Source organism: Alligator sinensis, unplaced genomic scaffold, assembly GCF_000455745.1.
Source record: "Alligator sinensis unplaced genomic scaffold, ASM45574v1 scaffold692_1, whole genome shotgun sequence".
Taxonomy (NCBI): domain Eukaryota; kingdom Metazoa; phylum Chordata; order Crocodylia; family Alligatoridae; genus Alligator; species Alligator sinensis.
The window spans coordinates 698,366-724,005 of record NW_005842238.1 but is presented as its reverse complement, the minus strand read 5'-3'; the positions used below and the strand labels follow the sequence as shown (position 1 = coordinate 724,005).

The following is a 25,640-nucleotide window of genomic DNA, read 5'->3' as shown; positions in this document are numbered from 1 at the left end:
CTCCTCCTTTATCTGCTGGTTTTATTACTATTTGGTGGTTAGATCGTAGAGCTTCTATGGCCTTCTTCTCTGGTAGAGAGAGGTTGTTATGGTGGTGTGTGTTGCTGATTATTTTATTGTTCATTCTTTCCCTGAAGCAGTCAATGTAGTGGTCAAGGTTAGGGTTTCATCCACTGTGAGGTGTCCAATCTTATTTTTGGGGGGGTGATCTTTTCCTGAATGTTGTCAGAGGATGAGTTATTGTTGGGAGTGGATTCAGTTTGGTTGTGGAAATATTCCTTGAGGTGGAGGTGTCGGAAGAATTCTTCTAGTTCTCCACATTGAAGTATTTTATTAGGCTATTTTTCTGGACAGAAATTTAGGCCTTTAGAAAGGACAGATTTTTCAGTTTTGGTAAGTGTGTGTGTGTAGAGAGATTGATGATATTTGAGGGTATTTTTACCATGAAGGTACCAGGCAGAGATGGATGTAAAGTTGTTTGGGCAGAGTTTATAGAGGGGGAAAGGGTTGCACACCCCATTGCTATCCACAGTCCCCAAAAGGGACCAGCAAGTTCTCCTGCACTAGTTAGCAAAAGCATTTAAAGGGTGGAGAGGTTTCCTGAGGTGCTTTGACCTGGGGGATTTATCCACAGAAATTTCTTTCACTATTAAGTGCCTTTTTAGTTTTCATACAAGGCCAATATGCCATCAGAGCAAGTTTGTGAAACCTTGTGACAGTGGTTCTCAGCATTCAGAAACTCATGGCACCCCTCAGAAAATACTAGCTCTTAGCTTTCACCCATTCCTTGACTATGGAAAAACAATAGAGCAAGATTTTTTTTGCAGCAAACTCAGAGAGACCACAACATGTCAGAATGGACTCCTATTTGAAATCTCTGAGTTTGTCTTGTGAATCGCATGTGTTTTCACAACTAGTATTGCACAGCAGCCTTAAAATGATCTTGTGTCATCCCAGGGTGCTGTGGCATCTTGGTTGAGAATTATTGCTCTATGGTTTTACTTTGTATTCACACTCTCATGCTAGATTGATTCAGTTACTCAAGACTGAGTAACTTGAGATAATTTTCTAGTGTGAACGTAGCTAACCTGTGATCGTACTGCGCTGTGCACTGAAAGGACCATCAGTGCTGTTGACACTGCAGCTATCGGATGCTACTCCAGCTCTGTTTGTATCATTGGTAGATTTTTGGAACTAGAGGTTTTATCTTGTTACCACAGTCAGGTAGCTTACCTAATAACTTGGGTGGCTTTGTATGCAGCAAGGAAATCTTTACAGCGTGCATTTCTACTCAGGTTTTTTTCCCAACGGACTTTCTGGAGAAACCTTCTAATTAATTATTATTTAGATGTTTAGAACTTGATTTGATACTGCTGAAATCTTCAGACTTAAACTGATAGAGATTTCTTGCCATGGTGTGAGACGCTAAACTCCTTCACTAACTGCAGTACTGCAGAAAAGTCCATTGTACTATTTTACATGTGGTGCTACCTCTGAAGAGATACATTGGGATCCTGTATAAAGCTTTAGAGGGAAGGGAACTTTTTTGTGATGTGCAGAATTTACAAATATGAAAGCATGTACAGGCCAAATCCCTGTATAGCTTCTTTTTCTTTCATCTATTAGTTTAAATCTAGGAAGTTTTGAGATCAACCTTCCCTCTCCCCATTGTTCCATATGTTTGGCTATGCGTCCCAGTGGAAGGTTTTAAAATGGAACAATGATGCTGCCAGCTCCTTGTGCTTTGGATGGGTGCTATTAGAGAACCCTGGACACATGACAAAGTACCATATTTTCTTGCTTACATCATGCAAACCCCCCACCCCCCCATGGGGTGTGTCTGTTAAACAGGGAAGTTGATTTTCTGCCTTGGATAGAAGCACTTTGCTTTGATTCCTGCTCAGCAGTGTAGCCAGTTGAATTTTACTGCCGCCTCCTTCACTCCAGAGCTGCTCCTGGTCTCCTCATATTTCAAAACCATAGAAACTCTATAGCTTTTCAGAATCGGAGATCTACCTATAGAGACAAATCTTCAGCAGCAGCTAAGGCTTTAGCTTTAGCTAAGCAGGAAAGGGAAAATGAATGAACCAGAGATTAGGCTCTGTCTCTGCTCTGTACATCTGTAACTTTGGAAAAACCTTTTTTTCCTTTGTTCTGCCTTTCAAACACAAGGTGTATATTATATTCACTGGCGTGTTGTATGTGAGAAAATATGGTATTTGTATCCAAGTAATAGACCTCTAGGGCTAGACATTGATGTATGCAAATGAGGATGAGCACATTTCAGTTCATTGTAGAAGCGCTGGATGCAGGTGGTTGTGCGGGACTATAACCCTGTGCAGCAGTTAAGGGAAATATTTTGGCCCTGTTTAGCAAAGCAGATCCGGTTGTTTAAGTATTGCATTGGAACAAAAGTTTGTGCTTTAAAGTATGAATTTAAGTGCTCTGATATGGGGTCTTTATTAGCAGCTAACGAATGAATCTAGGAGCTCTGCCTCCTGATGCTGATTTCCATTTTTCTAGCCTTAAAGCAAAGTGGGGCAAGGAGTATAGAGGTGCTTGTGCCTGTCAGTGAGAGAGGCTTCATATGGAAGCAAAGAAAAGGCGCACACACAAAAATGCACAGAGATCACAGATGAGCAATATTATCCTTCTGCTCCTGAGAGGAATCTGCTGCTGTTCCACCTATTTCCTGCTGTTTGTTTTTCTGCTTGATTTGTGGAAAACTTTGCCCTTATTTTGGGAAATACTGAGTTGTAACATTAGGTGCCAATTTGCTTTAATAAAAAGCCCAAGCTCTTTCTAATTTTAGAAGAACTGACTGACTTTGGTATGATTTTCATGTAGTGTAAGAGTCTTGTTGGTAGCCATGATGGTCCAGAAATGTTGAGGCAAGGATTTCTTGGGGTAGTGTCTTTTATTGGATCAACTATGTAGTTGAGATGCATAGGTGGTCAAGTAAAAGAGATCACCCTAAGAAATCCTTGCCTCTTGATTATTTATTTATTTATTTTTTTAAATGGCATTTCCTATATGTGTGTGTATGTGAAAGAGGTCTCTACAATGTTGTGGGGTCACCATTACAATTGTGTGCTTTCATCTCATTATGTACCTAAACTAAGCTAGAATGATTTGAACAGTCTGAGACATTGTTGCAGGATTTGGAAATGTTGTGGTCCCTCTGGAAAATACGAGTGAACGCGAGGCAGGGCAGGCTCTAGGTGACTTAGTCATTTTGCCCCAAAACAAAGAACATTTGTGTGTGGTTGTTGGGGGGGTTGTTGCATTGTGATAGGGCATTTTTCTAGAACGTAGTTGGGTGGCTACAAACAGTTACTCATGCAGAAGTAACAAAACAAGAAGTAATCAAGCTGATTTGGAATATTTGGAAATGTGCATGGTATACACCTACTTTTTAAAATGATGTCTAAATGTGGTGTTGTTTATTTAAATATCATCCAGTCTCTTCACGGCACAGACTGTCGTTGTGCAGCACCTGTAGACTCAGTCACACGTCAAATTCTGTGCAAATGTTATCCCTGTAAAAATTAGAAGTATTTGAGCACAGGGCACAAATGCTTTTTTAAATGTTAGCTTCCTGTGCTCGTCAGTTGGCTTTTTAATCTTGTTTTTCTTTAGGTATTTAAAAACCTATTTGTGATAATATCTAAAGGTGCCAAAGCGTCATTAAAGGACACTAATCTATATCTCTGCAGCAGCAAGAACTGAATAAATTTAGTGTGTCCTATTGACAGGCCATTAATGCCACTAATTTTAGCATTATTTTTTTAAATGCTTTTAGTTGTTCATGCCTGCGAACTACTATGAGTGCTTTTGTAATCTTAAGGGGTGTACTTGGTAGCCGTGTATTGTAATCTTAATGTTGACCATTAATATTAATTTGTTACTAAGTGGTTATAACAGTTCACTAAACTAAATGCAGGACACCACAGGTAGATAGCATTGTGAAAGTAAAGCCCACCATGTGCCAAAAACATCAGGGGAGCAGAGTTCAAGCATGGGCCACCACTTTTCCTGGTGGAACAGGGCTGGATCATCAGCACTCGCTCGGAAGAGAATTCTTTGTTATGTAAGTGTTGGAGGGACAGAGGGGAAAGCTTTACATGAGATGCCAGCTTTATGGGTAAGATTAAACAGTTTTCTCAGTGAGGCAGGTTGCAGCATTCCTGTAGATCTGGTGATATCCACTCGAGTGGATGGGAACTGGAGCAGAACAGTAGCCGTTGGTTCCAGTTCAATATAAAAAAAACTTAATATAAAAGTAAGGGGGATGGCAGAAACATTTCTGCAAGAATGTAGGACACAACTACACTACGACCCATTTCTAAATGGTTAAGTGGCTTCAAGGCTAGAAACCAGTTGAGACAATAGTGAGCAGTTTTTAGAATCCATGTGGTTAGTCTAGTCCAAAGGCATCAAATATGTAGCTGGTCAGTTGGATGTGGCCCATGAATCTCTTACCTCTTGCCCCTGGGGCTCTTGGCAGAACAGGAAAGCAGGGTCTGCTGCAGAAACTGGGGCTGTGGTCACGACCATCACCAGCAGGAGGGTGAACGAGGGCTGTGTCCGCTACCATTTGTTCTGCCACCACCTCTGCTGCTGGCCACCCCGACCAACTGGTCCCCCAGCCCCTGGACTACAATAAGGCCTACTGTCTGGATCTAGCCCATAGCAGGGTGCATTTGACAGCTCTGGTCAGAGGTAGTATAGTATAGTCTTAGTGCAGTGCTACAGGCAAGTTATTTTTTTCTGCTGAGAGTCAGGGCAATTTAACTTTAACGTGGTTATGCTAATTCCAATGTGGGAGGCAGCATAGGTAGTCAGCTTGGGTAATACTGTACTGTAAGATGCTGGCTCGTGCATATCTGCAAACTCACAAATAGAGCAGGGATAGCTGTGTTAAGATGCTGCTGCAGTGGAGGTTATTAATATTGGTTTCTTAGCAGACCTAATTAGCCTGCTTTCAGGACTGCTTCATGTCTAGGAGGCAGTGTATGTTGCCTGACACCACAGGAACCTAGTGGGGGATTAGCTCACCCCTTGTTCCCTATATCTGTGCTTTCCTAGGGCTTTGCTGGAAGGGGAACTGACTAAACGTGGACATTCTTACTCTGAAATAAAAGTACTGTATCCACATTGGGGGCTATCCTGGAATAGCTCAGGTCTTTAAATTCTTGGCTTGCCTTGTTCCAGAATAACATTTTTAGGTAGCGAGGGAATGATGTTGTAGCTGTGACGATCCCGGGAGTATGCAAGAGGCAAGTATTTTTGTGGACAATATATACTTTATTGGACCAACTGCATGGTGGGAAAGATCTAGACCAGCTTTTGAATCCAGCTGGTCTAAGTCCATTTTAACCATGCAGCTGGTCTGGCAAAAGTATGACCCACAAGTCCTTTCTTGGGTAGAATAGTTGTTGATTTTGATGCATCTAACCTTCACCTAGTCCTTTGTGCACATTAGGAAATGCTGGCTTAGAACTTCATGGCATGATGCACCTTCTTCTTTACGTCTTTGCTCTGGGAATGTTAAGTAAATGTTGACTCTTCTCACTGGCAAGTAAGTGGCAGCTCATACTGCAGAGCAGTTGTTTTTAGGTTCTTTGTAAACTAAGACATGGCCACATCAATTACTTGTCTGATGTACTGAAGATTTGTTTTACCACTAACTTTGCTTTCATTTTTAAGTGAAAACTGAGACTTGAGAATAATTGAGGTCTGTCTGCACTCCTGGTCCCCACCTAGTTATTTGTGCTGCATGTCCTGGGAAGCTCTAGTCTAGTCAGTTGAAATTTCCTGAAAGCATACAAATTAAGCTTTAGCCACAGTGCTGGTGTGTGCAAAACTGCTGAGGCAGGAGTTCCATACAAGTTTTGTGGTGGTGATAGATGGTTTAGAGACCATCCACCAAGGGCCTGCCTTTAACTTCCAGGAATTCCCCAGTAGCTTGACCTCTGTCACCCTGCTGCAAGTTAGCACTGGGAGGCTTCAGTGGCTTGTGATTGGGATAGCCAAGACAAGCCATAAGGGTGGGGTATTCCTGTGTCACTGGAGAAGTTGCGCGTGTGTATGTGTGTACCAGTAAAAGCACAGATCTAATTGATTTCAGACAGATTAGAGTTGAAAGCCTGAATCCTAGCTTGGAGGAGTGACATCCTAAATTAGAAAGCATAGAATCATAGAAACTTAGGGTTGGAAGGGACCTCAGCAGGACCATCCCCAGCTAGATCATTCTAGCCAGGGCTTTGTCAAGCTGGGCCTTAAAAAGCTCTAAGAATGGAGATTCCACCACCTCTCTAGGTAACTTGTTCCAGTGCTTCACCACCCTCCTGGTGAGAGAGGTTTTCCCAATATCCAACCTAAAGCTCCCTTGCTGCGACTTATGACCACTGCTCCTTGTCCTGTCATCTGTCACCACTGAGAACAGCCTAGCTCCATCCTCTTTGAAACCACCCTTCATGTAGTTAAAGGCTACTATCAAAATCCCCTCTGTCTTCTGTTCTCCAAACTAAATAGGCCCAATTCCCTCGGCCTCTCCTTATAAGTCTTGTGCTCCAGCCCCCTCACCATTTTTGTTGCTCTCCACTGGACTCTCTCCAGCTTGTCCACATCTTTTCTTTAGTGGAGGCCTAAAACTGGACACAGTACTCCAGATATGACCTCACGAGTGCTGAATAGAGGGGAATAATCACTCTGCTGGCAACACTCCTACTGATGCAGCCCAATATGCTGTTAGCCTTCTTGGCAACAAGGGCACACTGCTGGCTCATATTCGGCTTATTGTCCACTGCAACCCCCAGGTCCTCTTCTGCAGAGCTGCTGCCCAGCCAGTCAGCCCCCAGTCTGAACTGGTACATGGGAGTGATGCTTCCTAAGTGCAGGACTTTGCCCTTGTCCTTGTTGAACCTCGTGAGATTTCTTTTGGCCCAATCCTCCAATTTGTGTAGGTCACTCTGAATCCTAGCCCCACCCTCCAATGCATCTACTACACCCCCCAGCTTGGAGTCATCCCTGAACTTGCTGACAATGCAATCCATCCCATCTTCCAGATTGTTAATGAAGATATTGAACAAAACTAGTTGACCCCTGGGGCACTTCACTTGATGCCAGCTAGACATTGAGCCATTGATTACTGTTGAGCCTGACAATCCAGCCAGCTTTCTATCCACCCTACAGTCCATTCATCCAACCCAGGCTTCCTCAGCTTCCTTGCAAGAATGCTGTAGGAGATGGTATCAAAAGCCTTGCTAAAGTCAAGGCATGTTATCCACTGCTTTTCCTGTATCCACAGAGCCAGTTATCTTGTCATAGAAAGCAGTCAGGTTGGTCAGGCATGACTTGTCTTTGGTGTATCCGTGCTGACTTCCTAATCACCTTCTTCTCCTCTAAGTGCTTAGAAATGGATTCTTTTAGGACCTGCTCCATGATTTTTCTGGGGACTGAAGTGAGGTTGACTGGTCTGTAGTTCCCTGGATCTTCTTTCTTCCCTTTCTTAAGGTGAGCGCTGTATTGATCCTTTTTCCAATCATTCAGGACCTCCCCCAATTTTGCCACAAGTTTTCAAAGATAATGACCAGCACCTCTGCAGTCGCATCAGCCAACTCCTGCAGCACACTCGAATGCATTGAATCTGGCCCCATGGATTTGTATGCATCCAGCTTTTCTAAATAGTCCTTAACCTGTCCTTTCACCACTGAGGGCTGCTCACCTCCTCCCCAAACTGTGCTGCCCAGTGCCTGGGAGCTGCCCTTGCCTGTGAAGATCAGGGTAAAAAAGGCATCGAGTACTTCATTGTTTTCCTCATCTGTCACTAGGTTGCCTCCCCCATTCAGTAAGGGACCCACATTTTCCCTGACCTTCCTCTTGTTGCTAACGTACTTGTAGAAACCCTTCTTACTACCTTTTATGTCCCTTGCTAGCTGCAACTCCAATTGTGTTTTGGCCTTCCTGACTTCATCCCTGCATGCCCGAGCAATATTTGTATACTCCTCCCAAGTTGGTTGTCCAAGTTTCCACTTCTTGTAAGCTTCCTTTTTGTGTTTCAGTTCACTGAAGAGTTCTCTGCTAAGCCAAGCTGGTCGCTTGCCACATTTGCTATTCTTCCTGCACATCAGGATGGTTTGTTCCTGTGCCCTCAGTAAGTTTTGTTTAAAATACAACCAGATCTCCTGGACTCCTTTCTCCCTCAGCCTGGCCTCCCAGGGGATCCTGCCCATCAATTCCCTAAGGGAGTCATTTTGCTTTTCTGAAGTCTAGGGCCCATACTCTGCTGCTCTTCTTTCTTTCCTGTGTCCGGACTCTGAATTCAATCATCTCAGGGTCACTGCTGCCCAGGTTGCTATCCACTTCTACATCCCTCCACCACTTCTTCCCTGTTTGTGAGCAGTAGGTCAAGAAGAACATGGCCCCTAGTTGGTCTCTCCAATACAAGGGTGATAGGATGGAGGCTATCACCCTTCCTACCTCAGGATCATTTCTTTTCCCTGATGAAGGGCTCAATCTCCTCATCTTGAGTGGCAGTAAGATCCAGGTCATTAATTTGTATTTCCTTTTTTCCTTTCTAACACTTCACTTAGGAATCCTCTAACATTGGTAGTTATTTCTGATGCTAACTCTTCTCCTCAGAATTAGCCTCCACCTCCCTCTCACAGATACTTAAATATCTCCTTTCATTTTCAGCAGTACTGCAGTAAGTTATTGGTCATTGACAGGAACTGACTGTGCTGCAAGGTTGACATTTTTCAAAAGTCTCCAGTAACGGAGCACTTCATTTTTGGATGCCCAAACCAAGGCACCTAAATTTACCTGGGCCAGACATGTGGAAATGACAAGCAATTGCCTTTTGAAAACTGTCATGCCACTTTTTACTTTTGAAAGTTGTGGCACAAGTTTGAACCCCGTCTGTTTCAGCACCACTGAACATGTGCACTCCTAAACCTCCCCTGAAGCAAATGTAGAAGAGTATTAAGCAAACTTGTATTAAAAAAACTGCAATCTGATAGGTCAGAGACAGATCTAGGTATTCCTGTTGGAGAAGGTCACATTAGGTTTCTGAGGCACGTGAGTTTCTGAACCGCAGGTGGTTTGGCTGGGACTCGCCAGTAGTGCATAGCCTTAATCTTAAAATCCAGAGCTCTGCTGATGTGCCGTGTAGTCGCGTTACTAATCTCTGCTCCAGCATGTATTTTTGGTTTCATTACCCCCTAGATGTATTGCATGCTACTTGGTTTAATGTCTTTGGTGTAAGGATCCTGTGCTATTTGTACTTAAAAGAAACAAACAAACACACAAAACTGTTCTTGTGAATTGCATTGTCTGGTTCTGTATGTATGGTTGTCCCTGTAGCACTATCATATTATCACGCATATTATTCATCACAGTGCTCATGTTTGGGTTTTTAAAATAACTTTTTAAAGACGGAGGAGTGTATTTTCCTTGAGGCAGTAGGATAAATTGTTGTTTTTCCCAGTACAGTTTATTGTTCTAAAGCCAGGTTGCTTTTTGACATGGCTAGGGAGGCTAGACCTGAAATACCACATTCTTTGCTCATATCTGCAAGTGTGCTGTAAATATAGGAGCTCTGGGTGAGCCCAGTCAGCTGCATATGAATAACAATTTAATTCATCTGGCTTTTGCCATGCATTTATTTGTGAGATTCTTCACTTTCTTTTTACCTGTAGCATTATAAGGTCTTTCCTGAATCCTGCTCAGAAGAGTATTTGAATGAACAATTTGGGTTATTTCCTTCTATTGAGGGGGAATAGATGAAAGCATCTTTCTGGATGCCTGTTTGACAAAAGCAGTGGAATTTCTGTTCAGGAAGTGTCCTCTAATGGTTATTTCCAGAGACAAGGAGACAAGATCTTGCTCTTATTCCTTGTCTTGTCTCTGATCTCAGCTGAGGAGCCGTTTTTACTGTTATAGCTATTATGCCTGCATGCTCCTAATATGAATACAGCTATACCAGCAACATCTGGATGCTTTTTTCCTGGTACAGTTTATTCCAAACTCCAGCACTCTCCCTTTCACAGACTCCTCTCTGTGTCCCTCCTTTTCCAAGTCTGTGGCTTATGTATGCTTCCACTGTCCCATACTGTAGCTCCCCAAAGATGCTGGTTCAGGAGGTCACCATATTAAACTCCAGGGGAAAGATAGGCAATTGGTAGCTTTTGTTTTGCTGGAAGCAGTTGATGGCAGCCATCAACTGCTTTGTTAATTTACCGATGATTCAGACCACATGAAATCTAACAAGTATGTTAGTGAAGAGCCAGACTCTCCCTCACTTTTCACTCAAAATTAGAATTGGTCAGGTATTTAATATAACAGCTACGTTCTGTACCAGTGCCGCTAGGTGTTTTGGCCCTGCAGGCTAGATGACTGGTGCAGAACCAGTCTGTGGGCTGGATTGGGCCCTTTGTGCCTGAATCAGGCTCCATGCCTCCCCTATGTGCCTGGATCAGGGACTGGGCTGCTTCCAACCAGCCCTGCATACTGGCATCGAGGCCTGCACTGCCCTTCATGCCTCATTTTATGTGTAGGGCCACGACCCATGGGGCTCTTCCCTACCTACTCGTGAGGCCCAGAGCCTGGATCTCAGCCATGGGTCTGGGTGGAGCCATCCCTGCTCTATACAGATAAATATTAATCCCTTTAAGTGTAAAACAAAAGAAATGTGTCCTGGTGCAGATACTTAATCAGGAACTTTGCAGGTATCAAAGTTGGGGGAGCAGAGGGATAATGGGTAGTGAAATGTAAAAATCAAAGTTGGGAGCCTTTTTGAAGCTGATGAATTTTAACAGTTAACTCCTCTTCCTTGTATTCCCACCTTGGAGTGATACATTACAAACCTTGGGTTTGCAGAACAGGTGAAGTGAAATTTCTTCTCCTAGGAAGGAAAGAACAGCTTTGATAGGCATTATTCATGCTGGGGATCTTTGAAATTATGGTGTGAATCTGCCTTAATTATATGCACAGATACTAGGATGGAAAAAAATAATTTATACAAAGTTTCTCTAAATGTTGTCTTTACAGGAAAACAAAGTGCACCAAACAGAGAACACACACAAGATGCTGCTAAAATTGGTCTAAGCCACAGAGTATGGTTTGTGCCACAGTTACACAGGTATGATTCAGTGGAATGTATTCTCTATGCCCCAGTGAACTGGGTTTTATTTTTAAACCTATTATTATTATTATTATTATTATTATTATTATTATTAGTCAGGCCCAATCTTCCATAAGAAGGAGCCCTTAACCAGGGATGGCCCTGGCTGATAGTTGAGAAATAATTTCAAGCCAAGATTATGCTCCGGATTTTCATGTCTTTAAATCTGAAACCTATTCAGGTCTATTGTTGTTTATTTTAGCTGGCTATGTTTCAAATGCGTCTTTCTTGGGTATCCCACTACTGCCTTTTAGATCTGGTTTCTAATATCAGTTGGGCACATTTTGTGGTAATATTTCATAAATCTACTTTTGTACCTTTATACCCGACCAGCTTAGTGTCCAACAGGTAAAAAATGGACATTAAAATGGTAGTCACAGAGAAATTTGTCTGTTAGGTTTTGTTTAGAACAGGGGCAAGCAATTATTTTGGGTAGAGGGCCGCTTACTGAGTTTTGGCAAGGCATCGAGGGCCTCATGACAGGCAGCCCAGGACAGACGCATTTTAATTTTCTAAATTTTTTAGGGGCCCCCTGGATAGAATGGCTTAGCAGGCTGTATGCAGCCCGCGGGCCACATTTTGCCCACCCCTGGTTTAGAAAATTGGTCATGTCACTTTTAAAGTATAGAACAGCTTCCCTGTGCAAGAGAATCTGTCAGTTCAGGCTAAGGTAAGGTTTTCATATGACATAATGCTGAACATAAGGTAAAGCCAGTTAAATTAATCTTTTTTCCTCTAATGGATGGTTTTAAAAAGAGAGTGCCAAAGTTTTCAGGGCTGTCTTGTTTCTCCCAAAATGTGGAGAGCTAAATACCCTCTTGTCATTTAGTTTCTACTTCTGCATTAGTGATATGCAATGTGTTTAATATGTTTTGGTATTGTTCTTATCCCTCTGTCTTGCCTTTGGTTGATCTGGATAAGCAGAGCACAAAACTAACATAAAAAGGCTTAAGAAATGGAAATTCCTTGTGGTTACATTTTCAGAGCGTGGTTTCTTCTTCCTAACAAGTTCTAGTGAATATAAATCAAGTTAGTGACTTTTATGTCAAGGGAGGGTGGAGGGGGGAAGCTTTTTTAGAATTATATTGTAAGCCTTCCATTAACTACCATACTGTTATGTGCTATGTATGCATGTGTGCACACTACATAGAGATGCACCAAAAAAAAAAAAGGTTTGTTGGGTGACTTAGGCTCATCATTGAGATTCTTAAAGTCACCTAAGTGATTGGGGACCCACTGAAAGTTATTTGGACTTAGTACCTTTACCTTTTGAAGATCCCTTCCGTAGCAAATATCATATGTAAGTGAAATAGAGAATGAACCAGTTGGGAAGTGGGAGGAGAGTTATAATACCCAAACAAGAGAGACAGCAAATAAAGAGGAGAAAAAAAGTCTAGGTTCTGGCACATCAGGAAATCTGAATTGAGGATATTTATTAATAGAAATTTGTACACAGGATGTTTTGCATAGCAACAGAACAACTTTCTTCTTCAAATGGACTTTAGTGTAACTTAGAACTGCATAGCAGTTTTTGCTTAGCAGTGTTTACTTCTAGTGGCTGAAAAGGGACTGTTACGCACAGAAGGCTTACTTATCTCTACATCTATATTTGGTTAATAATTAAACAGAATTACTTAAAAGAAACAATGGGGAAAGTGTGGAAGTTGTATCCTCTAATCTGAAAAAAGTGCATAGAAATAACTGGTTAAAGATGAACTTTGTTTCTCCAGGTGCTGAATGTTATCTGCAAACTACTTTGTCGATGAAGGCAGAAACTGATTGGGAATTTAAAGCGCGAACTAGGTCATAATAGTATTCAACATGCGCAAAGGGGTGCCAAAGGACCCAGAGATAGCTGACCTGTTCCACAAAGATGATCCAGAAGAAATATTTGTGGGTTTACATGAAATCGGCCATGGAAGTTTTGGAGCAGTCTACTTTGTAAGTACATTTATTTACCCACCATTCTCCAAAAAGCACCTTTTACAGTAAGAAAGTAAGGCACTTTTGGAATTGAATTTCAGCTGGAATTCTAATGGCTTCTTATGTTTCCTCCTCTCCATACACTGGAGAGATGAGTAAATGTGTGATACAGAAGCATTTCTTAACCCACTGTGGCGCCTATAGCCATCTTTGGAGGGAGGCTTATCACAGTTTAATGAGACAGATATGCAGTTGCTCAGGGTGTGAAGGGAATACCCTGTACTGGACTGAACTTGAATGATTTTAGGCACTTGGACAATAATTTAATTGACCAAATTAGTGTTTGTTCAGAACTATCACCCTTATCTTTAGGGAAAGTGTCATAGATTCTTTAAAAGCTATCAAATCTGGAATTTCTGGGGGGTTATTTGCCATTCCATTTTAGTATGTTTTTCAGCTGTAGCAAGTCTATGGATTCATGGGATTAATATTTCAACAGGCAGCCAAAGCTAAAAGCTTTTTCAGCAATGAGTTGGTTCTGTGGCTGTTGACTTAAAATCTTAGACACATTGTGGAGGTCACAGGAAACTGCGTTACACTTTTACTGTTTCTCAGCTTCTCCTAGCAGTAGAAGTGCTTGGATCATTGTGCTCAGGAGTTACACTCGGGTCTTTCTTGGTGTCGTCCTTTTGCCCTGCCCATGACTAATATTTTTAATAAAAATAAAATTATCTTTAAACAATAATAAGAGATGATGCTAAGCCTCCATGCCTATGTTAAGTGTCATGATAGTAATAAACTGAGGGGCAGATTTCAGAGTTACTGATCTCTAATATTAAAAAATGAGATTTTTTTTTTTAATAAGCAAGCAAATTTTGGGGTCCTTTTGGGTTCTTAGCCTTTAGTGCACTTTTGATATACATGTTAAAATTCTTTACCCAATAAGCCAGAAAGTAAGAAACCTATTTTTTAGATTAATGATGAGCTTCTCAGCTAATCACTTGCCTTGAGAAAAAGAAGAGCTTTAAGAAAAGACCAAATGTATTGAAACTCCACAATTAAATCATAGTACTTGACTCTAAAACAGGAAGAATAGTATTGCTAAGCTGAACCAAAAATAACTATCACTGAATCAATGGCCAGTGACCATATAATGACTTATTAGCAAAGTCTTTATTAACACAATGTTAAGGGTGCCTGGTAGTGTATCTCAGACCTTTTCAGAATTTCAAATGCAGTGAAATTCAAACTTCTGAGAATTAGAAAGTAAAAAGTTATATTGTGCCTTGTGTCTCCAGGATCCAGCAGCTGGTTGAATGATCTGCAAGCATTCCAGCTTTGTCAGTTATTTTAGATGTAGCTATACTGAATGGTGTAGGAATTAGTTGGAACAGACTGTAGACCTCTGTGGTCAGAGGCAACTGGGGACAGCCCTACCCCTCACCTTCATGTGTGAAGCCAAAGCGGAGGCATGTGTACTTTGAGAGGCTCCAGTATGCCTTGGTTGCTGCTGCCCTGCGTAGGTTATGTTAGGGTTTTCTGTGGTGGGGAATGTCAGCTGCTTGAAGGTCCCTGATTACACAGATTGTGTAATTAACAGGAATCCTGCTTTTAACTGTTTAAAAATCCCGAATTCTCCGATTAAAAAAAAAAAAAAAAAAAAAAAAATCCAAAAACTCTCTGGTTTAAAAAAACCCCCCAAACTCTGCATTTTTCCACGATTAAAATGAAACATCACTATATATATAGGTATCAGTTGAACACAATGCTTTATTAGTATATGTGTAATTTTAAGCAATTTAGAAGCCTACCAGCGCCTCAGTCATTATAATAAAATAAACTAAATCCCTATATATTTTGGCATTTGAATTGGGGTTTTTTATCATTGAAAATCAGAGCTCACCCTGTCCCCTTCACTCACCAGGACACGATTCCAGCTGTGGCTGTCCCCCTCACTGCCTTGTGGCGCTGAGCAGCTGATACACCGGTGCCCTAACACTGACAATGCTGTTGCCCCTCACTCTCAAGCCACAGCCCCCAGTTGCCAGGGCTGAGAGACCAGGGCCAGGGCTTGCAGCCTCCTACACCCCCCAGCAGCACCTGAGCCCCAGCTGCCACAGCCAGAGCAGAGGAGTACAACAGGGGTTGCAAAGGGCACAGCTCTGCTGCCACTGCCCCCACAGCTGCCAGGTGGGCAGGGGGCACCTCATCATGGCAGCACAGTTGCTGCAGGGCTTGCAGTGGCAGCGACACCAAGCCTCTCCACCTTCCTGTTCTGGGTCCCTTGGAGTGTGCCCAGCAGCAGGGAGCCAGCTCCTCCCCACTCCTCCCTCTGAATCAGCCACTTGTCAGAGCCATCAGCTCTGTCCCACTCCCCCAGCTGGGCACCAGCTCCAGCCCTAGTCACTAACCCTGCCCATTTCCTCCTTCACTGCGAGGGCCTGTCTGTCATCCTGTTCCTCCCCCACCCCCAATTCGCTTAGACCAGGGGTGGGCAATTTATTTTAGGTGGAGGGCCGCTTATGGAGTTTGGCAAGCCATCGAGGGCCACATGACAGACAGTCGGGGCAGATAAATATTAATTTTCTAAATTTTTTAGGGGTCCTGCGGGCCAGATAGAATGGCCTGGTGGGCCGCATCTGGCCCACGGGCCGCATCTGGCCCACGGGCCGCATTTTGTCCACCCCGCCTTAGACTCTCTCTTCCCCTATAGACTTACCTGCAGGCAACTGGGGAAGCTGCTGTCCATTGCTTCCTGGCTGTACTGCTGGCCATGTGCATGTGTGCATGCACACATGCACGTGGCTCCTCCCAGCCCCAGGCAGCCCCTTGCAAGCTGGAACTCTGCCAGCCTGCAAGGGGAAACCTGCCATTCCCCCATTTTTTTCCTTTCCATGGTGAATGGAAAATCTGGATCCCTGGTAATATAAGAGTAAGTGAAGTTGTGTTAGTGCCATGGGCTTGAGAGGGAGGAGTTGTAAAGTTTAGTGGATAATATACATTACTTCACAGAAAGAGCAAGGGTTGACAGGAAGGCATGTGTAGGTGGCTTTTCAGTAGAATGTAAGGGTGGAGTGAGAGCATTCAGAGCATACTGGGGCATTGCCCAGAGTGGATGTGGGCATGTATTTTGACTGCATGCGTTCTGATTTTCAGAAGTTGAGTTTTGCTGAACTTGCCGTTTTAGATACCATCTGGCAACCCTATTCTGCAGTACTGAAGATTTGTCATGGAATTTGCTGTGTGTGTGTGTAGAAAGACAGATGTGTTGTGTGGTAGGTCTTAGTGATCATGTAAGCATTATGTCATTATGATGTAGGTTTGCAGCTGAGATGTTACTTTGGCTAGGTAAAGGATCTTAAGCAATTTCTATGTGTTCTTGCACTTTGTTACAGTGACGTAGGGATTACAGTTGTGATTTGAGGTCTTGCAAGTGTGGAACTGTTAATATGGCCAGTGAGAGAAATCCATCTGTATCCCAAAAATTTAACAGCTCAAAGTTGTTTTCTCTTGCGTGCTTAAAATTACTACAAATGTATCCATGCTTCTTTATTCCACCTCTCCTGATCATCACTTCCAGATTTGCCTTCTCTTCCCATCTCCATAAGCTATTAATTAGCACCTTGTTGTCTGGTGCCCTCTGCTGCTGAACTGTATGTCACAAGCAGCAGTTTACTGGATGATGACATGCTTCTTTGGCCAGTGTAGCTCTCTTGAAGGCTCAGATCATGAGCTGTATGCTGAGCTCGGATCCTTGTCCCTGCTTTGAAGCCCTGAATGTCAGTTCAACAAGGCCTCCTCCATGGATTCCAGCTCCCCACCTGGAATTGGCAGGGAGAGGAGCTCAGATCTAGACATGGATCCCCAGATTCCAGCTTCAGTTTGGGAATGTGAAAGCAGGAAGGGGGCTGGCAGAGTTGGCCGTGTCTGTAGATCTTAACTGTTATTCATAGATTCATAGATGTTAGGGTCGGAAGGGACCTCAATAGATCATCGAGTCTGACCCCCTGCATAAGCAGGAAAGAGTTTGGCCACTCTAACTGTGAAGAAGTTCTTCCTAATGTCCAATCTACATCTGCTCTCTGCTAGCTTGTGGCCATTATTTCTTGTAACCCCCGGGGGCGCCTTGGTGAATAAATACTCACCAATTCCCTTCTGTGCCCCCGTGATGAACGTATAGGCAGCCACAAGGTCGCCTCTCAACCTTCTCTTGCGGAGGCTGAATAGGTCCAGCTTCTCTAGTCTCTCCTTGTAGGGCTTGGTCTGTAGGCCCTTAACCATACGAGTGGCCCTTCTCTGGATCCTCTCCAGGTTATCCGCATCCCTCTTGAAGTGCGGTGCCCAGAATTGCACGCAGTACTCCAACTGCGGTCTGACCAGCGCCCGATAGAGGGGAAGTATCACCTCCTTGGACCTATTCGTCATGCATCTGCTGATGCACGATAAAGTGCCATTGGCTTTTTTGATGGCTTCGTCACACTGCCGACTCACGTTCATCTTGGAGTCCACTAGGACTCCAAGATCCCTTTCCACTTCCGTGCCACCCAGCAGGTCATTGCCTAGGCTGTAGGTGTGCTGGACATTTTTCCTCCCCAGGTGCAGCACTTTGCATTTCTCCTTGTTGAACTGCATTCTGTTGTTTATGGTTAATTTTGTTTCCCTAAAGGAATAGTGAGTGCCATGCCCTATCTGAAGTCATTTTGGACCCTTTGGAGCCCCATCAGAGCTGTGATTTGATACCATAGGTGTGTGCATAAATAAATGAACCCAGGTAAAATCTTATCAACCTTAAGAAAAGCATTTTGGAAAGTAGGGACGTGTATGTCTGGGATCTCTCCCTCAAATGACCCCAGATGTGGATGATCAACTCCATTGTGCACCCCCATAAGGCATGACAAATTTCAAGACAATCCAAATAAGCATGTTGATTTTGCAGTATTTAGTCAACCATTAAAAAGAAAGGGGTCCTCAGCTTGAACTGCAGCAGAGCAGCTGCTCCACTATAATTAAGATCAACATCTATATGGGAGGAATAAAACAAAAATGGAGCCCTGTAAACACAACTGCAGAAACAACATTTCAAAAATAATTCAGATGAGTTGCAGGCAGCAAGATAGATATCTTAATCCTTCTGGTTTTAAGCCGAGGCATGCTGTAACCATCATGAAAGGAACGGTTTTGTAGCATTTGATCCCTTTCGTACCCTCCTTCCCCATGAAAAAAGATGAGTAAAACTAGTAGTCAAATACTGTACAGTAGTAGGAGATAGGAGAGTGAGTCAGACATCATTCAGAATGTGGAAATGCCACTCAGCTGAAGCCAGTAGAATGGGACATATCCGTTTTGAAAATCTTATGCAACAGCAGTTGCCCAACTTGAGACCCAGATTTGATAAGGCCCAGACTTCAGAGAAAGCTGGTCAGACAATCTCTGAATTTGGGGCTCCTTTAGAGAACTTCAGATAAAGTTGTTCAAAATGGTTTGCCAGTTTTTGGAAAAGCATAATCTATAGCAGGAAGTAAGTATGAAAAGATGAAAAAATAGTCAAAAGAGCTTGCATGAGAGAATCAGAAGGTCTGCTACACCATGACTGTCAGGGGGTAAAGAGTGCAATCAGGAAGAATAAATGGCGAAGAAGTTAAATGATTCTTTGCATCACTCTCCATCAGGGAAGGTGCAGGAGAAAGACCTAGTCTGATATGGAATCTGTATATGAGGAAGTGCCAGATTGAGATGTCAGTATTGAAACAACAAAATAGTAACTAGTCATCTGAACCAGATAGGAGTTGAAGGAACATAAGCATCTGGTCCTGACTGCTGTCAGAGACAGGATACTGGTCCCTTCCAGCTCTTATTTTTTTAAACTGTGACTCTATAAACCCAAAATAGGAGTTTGCCTTTGGAAAAGTACCTTTCTGGAGCCTCACTTTGCATGTATCTTTATTCTTGTGCAGTTTGGCTCATTTCTTTTTCTGGCCCAAGGTTCCTTCCATCACATCTTCCATCATGATGCATAGTCCTGGTAGCATCATCTTCTTGTTCTCCTTGTCCAGATAAACAAGTTAGGTAACATTTCAATACCTGGGAACATATACGGATAACTAAGAAATTAATATTAGAAGGACTAAGTATTTGGAGGGAAATGTTCACAGAGATGTGAATGCTCATGTTGGATCCACTTTCCTACAGCTGTAGTGTGTGACTGGTTTTGCGGTGGGTGCATTGAACTCCCTAACAGTCATTATCTATAAGGCAAAATTACTGTGCAGCGCTCTGTTTTTAAGAGTAATTGTCTAGTGCAGCATATATATTTAGGCACAATGGATTGGTTACTGTTCTCTACATTTATTTGACCTTTTTGCTTGAATTGTCACTGACACCACTGTGTTCAGCCGAGGCATTGATCTGATTCTCTACGACAATGGCATTTTAATTTCATCGCTCTTCTGCAGACACTTAGCTTGAAGAGAGCACTTGTGAAGTATTAATTTTGCTAGCTAGTTGACTTCCCTATGCTATGTACTTTTGTCTGTTCTTGGCAAAGATTGATAATTTAAAGCAGTGCTAAATTTATGTTTTTTTCCTAATGGACTCAAATATTGATGACATTCCTGGCCTTATGATGTATCATTTCCCAACAGCTTGGTGGGTTTAGATACCATCCACAAAACAATGACCTACTTTCATTCAAAAGAGTCATTTCCTAAAGATTAGACAGATTAAATGATGAAGCAAAAAAATTGTGGTGGATACTGTTCAGCAAAGCAAAATGCTGAAACATGGAAAGAAAGCAGTGGATGTTTTTTGACAAAATGAATGAGGGCATTAGAAGAGTAGTGTTCTAAGCAAAACACGCTTGTGGTCTACTAATCACAAATTATCTGCTAAGTGCAGCCAAAAATATGACAACGCGAATGCATTTTGGTCTAGAACACTTGTACAACTATCTAGCTGATTACAATCAGGAGAATCCCAGAACATTTTATATGGAGTAATTGCCTTGCCCACAACTGTGATGGTATGCGACAAGTGTTTAACATGGCACAGAGCCACTGAACAATAGTTCAGGGCAGAAAATGGGGAATTCCTCAACCAGATGGGCCTAATGGGGGAAGGGAGAGGAGGGGAGGGGAAAATGGGAATTGAAGTAGACAAACAGTTTGAAATTTGACCAGAATGTTAGGATGAACTCATCTATTCAATCAAAGGATGTACACAATTTTTAATGATGAAACAGGATGATGGGGTGAAGGGTACAGCTTTCTGTCTGACCCAAAACCCATGGATTTGTGGGGATCTCTTTCTTCCAGCTTTCCTTAATTCATGTGAAGAGGACTTCATGCTATAAATAGTAGAACAGAATTCATGTCCTCCATTGTGTTGGACATAAGTCTAAAATTACTGTCTCTCTTCTGGTATTTATTGGCCTAGCGTAGCACTAGTTCCTTTTGAATTCACTGTCCACATTAAACTGTTTTGTGGGGAGGGATTGATACATTTATGAAAGTACATTACTTGTTTGTTTGGCAAGTGAAAGACTTGGCTTGTCTTGCTTCACTTCCAGTTTATTACGAACTCCAAGCTTTCAACTGTTGCCAACCTGTCCTGCATGTTCCAAAAGTGATTACAGAGATAACAGGATTTAAGCAGTTTTTCAGATTTGAAATGTTCACTTTCTTGACTTGCAGAAGTCAAGGTGGGATTTTTTTCTAGTCAGGGCAAAAAGATTGCTTCTGTTAAGCCCAGGAGTTAACAAGCTCCAATTAGATGTACTAATGTTATACAGACTAAAGAAAAAACAATTTTTTTGATTGTGAATCAGTTTTGCATTTAGGGAAACAATGTCTTTTGACAACAAAATATTTAATATGTGACTGGTCAAAATTATATAGTTCAATAATGTCTTGCTCTTCCTTTGAAATTGTATTAAAAGGTTAACTTTAGCTCATAAAATACCGTAAAATTCATGCTGTGCTGTGTTCTCAGGCTTTCTGGTGTTGCTTAGGTGCAATATTGCTATGCAGCTATAAAAATCACTCTGAGTTAAGAGACCCTCCTTATTTAGGGTCCACTCTTGCAAGCTTTTTCAGCACCGATCAGTTTGTAGGATCAGGTGTTTGCTGAGGTACATAAAAGAGGGCATTTCCATTTCAAACAAACAATTAAAGGCTGGTAGATCTGCAAGCAGAACCACGAGCTTCAGTTTGTGTGCGGGGCTCCATAAGATACTATCCTCCTGATCACCTCTCCAAAAAAAAAAAAAAAAAAAAAGGGATTCCTGGAAAAGCTACCTACAAGAACAAAATGTGCAGAAAGAAAATGGTATGAAAGCACCACCTTTTTGTTATTCTGTCACATTTGCTTTTAAGTTCATAAGTCTTGTGTACTTTTTCAGTGTTCGTGTCAAATGCTGAAAGATTTGTTGGAAGGAGGACCTGCTATTTAGACTGTTAATTTGCATTCTAAATATCCTAAGATGTGTGTTTGTGCAGACACACACGTGTGCTTTTAAACCCAGCTCCACAGTGCTGTTCTGATGTAGCATGTTGTGTTTGAATGATGTAACTAGCTTGACTCCATGCTTGCTAAGCTACTTGCAGTCAAGAAAATGATTGCATGCTGGTTGTCTACATTAGGTGACCTAGTTTGATAAGTGAAGTAAATAACATTTCTACTTCAAAATAATTTGTAACACTTCCATTCTTCAGTAACAATGCAGTTACAATTAAAGTAGTCTGCTGTATAACATTACCTGCAATATCTGTTATGGGCCTATTCCTTCTCATGAGGAAGATGTCTTGGACTGTAGATTAGTTTTTCAGGAAAGTGACAAGAAACCCACTGCATAAATAGTTTAAACCTAGATTAGAGTTGACATTTGGAAGAACAAATGGCATAGAACTTCACTGGCTAAGGGGATTGAATAAAGCAACCTAGTGTGTCTTTCTCCAAACACTCCAGTTCTGGAACCAAAATTAGGCAGTCTTTTGATGCTTTTTGTTCTGCTTTTTTTTTTTTTTAATTAAAATAAATTGAGCACCTTTCATGTGCATTACTAAAACAAACTGAGCAAAACTCTGGGGACACTGCAGCAGGCTCTGAAACATGATTACAGCATAATAAAAGCTCCATCTTAACATTTTAAAACGAATCAAGTTATGGGCTGAACAAGGAGAGGGAGGCGAGGCAATAAGGCTTGGTCTCTTCGGCTTGGAAGACCTTCTGCAGAGAGGTGGGACTGAGCTTGTATTGAAAACTGAGAAAATGCACTGAGTTGCACTGGAAAGCATTCCATCCCCACCAGCAGGCATCCAGTGATGGCTGGTCTCCATTTCAGCAGAAGCTGATAAAAGATGGTATATGGCCTGAGCAACCCCTCAAGAGATGGTTTCAAATGCATGGACAGGTTTCCCTCGATTCATGTGGGTTCTTTTATGTGAATTCACTCTTATGTGATGAGCATATTTAGACCCATAATTTGTTATATGTGAGGTAAATTCCCTCGCTCCTATGCGATCAGTATAGATGCCCCCTGGTCCAAGCAGGTAAGTCCTTGGGGGGGGTGGTGAAGGTCCATGGCCTCACTCGCCCCAGCTGCAGCAGCCCCAGGAGTGGCCAGTGCCAGCTGCCTCCACCAGGGCACGGTGCAGCCCAGGAGCAGAGGTGAGTGGGGACAGGTGGAGCAGCCGCCCAGGGCGTGCGGGCAGCGGGCACCCGCCCGCTCCCGGGGCTGCTGCAGCTGGGGCTGAGGTGAGTGCCGCTCTGTTCCCTCTGCTTTGCTGCCTTGTACAGCCCCGGGAGCGGCACCCCTCCTCCCACCCCTTCTCTACTCCCAGCCTCACTCCCTCCCTCTCCCTCACCGCCATGGGAACCTATCCCTATTTGTTACATTGCAGAGTGGGTTCACTTTATGCAAATTCGATTTATGCGCTGTTCTCTGGGAACACATGTACAGCATAAATTGAGGGAAACCTGTATACAAAGAACATGCTGACACTGAAGTGCCTGAGCAGATGAACATGCCATTTGTGGCTTTATATTTGGACACTTGCCAATTTTGCATGGAGTGTGTGCTGCAAAGGGCCTGATAGGAGACCTGAGATGCATTCATTTCCTGCTACCCAGAGCTCTGGGGCCACCAGGTCAACTGTAATGTTGCTCTGACAAGTTCCATTCCAGGTCCTTGAGACTTGATCCTGATTAGACCAGTGTCAGTAGTTGACTTCTCAAAACTTTTTTTTGGTAAATTGACTGAACCAAAAATGTCAATAGAAACAACAGTTACATCCACCAAGTCTTTTGTGTTACCCAAAACAAAAGTGTTCCATTGTTCTACCCCCAAAAACTAGGCAAATTGTGTCACTTTGCTTTTCACTTTGTTTTTTGGGGGTTGCTTGTTTGTTTCTTTTGTTTTTACATTTTTTTAAATGAATTTAATTCCAAAATTGTAGTATCATTTTAAAATGGAAAAAAAGATTTTTTTTCCTTTGAAAATGTTGAAATATTCAGTGTTTACAGTGCTTTGCTCAGAGTGATTCAGATTCAATGCACATTTATAGACTTTACACATGTCAATCAAAATCCATTTTTGACTGGTTTTGTATGAAATATCTTGATGTTGTTGGAATCATTTAACATAGCTCTCTCTAGGAGCAATATTGGGTACTACACATCTGCTGCAGCAAAGCTGTTGCTTTTGCAAAAATCTGTGAGGCGGTGGTGAAGAGACCTGGCTTAGAGTTGGACCAATGAATGAACCTTTGCAGTAGTGCAGGCTCCTAAGAGACATATCTTAAATCATGCCCACGAAGAAGGTAGCACCTGAGCTTACACAGGACAGAAATGATGGCCTGCACTTGTGCCTAATGTATGCCCAATTCTGTGAGGGGGGAAAAGAACAGAAATAACCCCTATTTTTTTTCTCTCTTTCCCAATTCCAGGCCACGAATTCCCACACTAATGAGGTGGTGGCAGTCAAGAAAATGTCCTACAGTGGGAAGCAAACAAATGAGGTAAGACATAAATAAAGAGAGCCAACGATTTGATTTCTTAGGGTGATATCATTTATTGGATCAACTAAGTAGTTGGGATAAAATTAGATACACTTTTGAATGCAAGGTATTCTTGCTCAGGTCACTTAATAAAGCCATCTTTGCATGCAGAAGGCATGTGTAGCAGTGGTATAAATCTGCATAGTCAAGTTAGCTTTGTATTGCCTTTGGCTCTGGAAAACCAGAAGCTTGTAACTGCTGCTTACTTCCACAGGAGACATGAAGACTGAAGGAAGGAAAATGAGTTAAAGTGAATTCTGTTTAATAGGATTTTTTTTCTTTTTTAAGAAGCTACGGTGATTTTAGAAACTGAATATGACAATATTGCAGAGGTTACTGAAGTAGCTATTGTGCAAGCTATCAGAACTATAGCCATTGTATTGTCAAGATGTTGGCTTGAAAATATAGCTGAGAACTGCAAGCTTTAAGAAGTGTTAGTTATCCAGTTTTAAAACAGATTTATATCTCATTCAGACTTTCCCTCACTAAGCAGTTCTTATCTACTCTCTTTTTTTCTTCCTCTTTTATATGGCTTGCTGCTTTTGTGTATTGTTCCTGTAGACCAATGCCTTGACTTGCGGTAGAGAGCAGTGTGCGCGCCATTAATAGCAAAGAGGAAGTTTCAATATTTTTTTTCCTACTCCATGATTTCCAGCATATGCACTGTCCCTTTATATTTTCTGTAATATTCCAAATGTTAGTGCACCTTTATTATGTTATAGAAAAAGGAACCAAAATCTTTTATTTAAACAGCAAACTTTTTCCACCTCTGTCCTCCAAGACAAATTGTAATTACTGTTGTCTGTTCTGGAACATTTAGCCTGCTAGAAAATCTAAGACCAGATGATACTAAGAATACAAATAGCAGAAACACTAGTATTGCTTTGAGCAATATTTGTTATCTAAAATTGTCTCAAAATGGTTTCTGGGAATTCTCAACCTTGCGTCTTAACAAATCAAAGCACAAAACATCGCAAAAGGTCGAAGGAAGGGTATAGTGATACCTGAAAGCTTGTCCATGTCTGTGTCCCTCCCTGCTATCCATTTGATCCAGTACAAAAATCCTTACCCCTCACATTCTTTTCTGGATCATCATGGTTACAACATCACCCCAATGCTACCAAAATTTGTCAAAGTCTTCCTTTCAAGTTCTCTGGCAACAAGAATCCAGAGAGCAGCAGTACAGCCAGCATTTTCAACAGCTTCTTTAGGGTGGAGACTGCTTGTGGTTTTGGACTATTGAGACGGGGCTTTAAAGTAAACCCTGAACTGGTTATCTCTCTATTAGTCATGGAAGGATAAATAAATCTTCCTGTCAGTAACTAATCACTGGATTCCAGGTGGCTTATATCGACTCTTGACTAATTAGATTAAACTGTAAATGCATTGTGAAGCAACTTTCTTTCTTACCAGGTAGCATTACTTGAACTATAATGATGTCAAAGTTAGGTGTTTTGAAGGAATATAACCTGGGGGGGGGG

At 42.2% G+C, this 25,640-nt stretch overlaps 1 protein-coding gene across 4 annotated transcripts in view; it reads left to right on the top strand.

Annotated features, from left to right (window-relative positions):
- The window catches only part of TAOK3 (TAO kinase 3), a 150,767-nt gene that overhangs the window by 51,133 nt on the left and 73,994 nt on the right, over positions 1-25,640 (top strand). For all 4 annotated transcript variants that reach the window (XM_006027368.3, XM_025208559.1, XM_025208560.1 and 1 more), the window contains exons 2-4: positions 11,053-11,143; positions 12,916-13,126; positions 24,049-24,120. In XM_006027368.3, coding sequence (XP_006027430.1) covers positions 13,007-13,126; positions 24,049-24,120 — 192 coding nt within the window. In that variant the 5' untranslated portion in view covers positions 11,053-11,143; positions 12,916-13,006. The remainder of the gene's footprint in view (positions 1-11,052; positions 11,144-12,915; positions 13,127-24,048; positions 24,121-25,640) is intronic.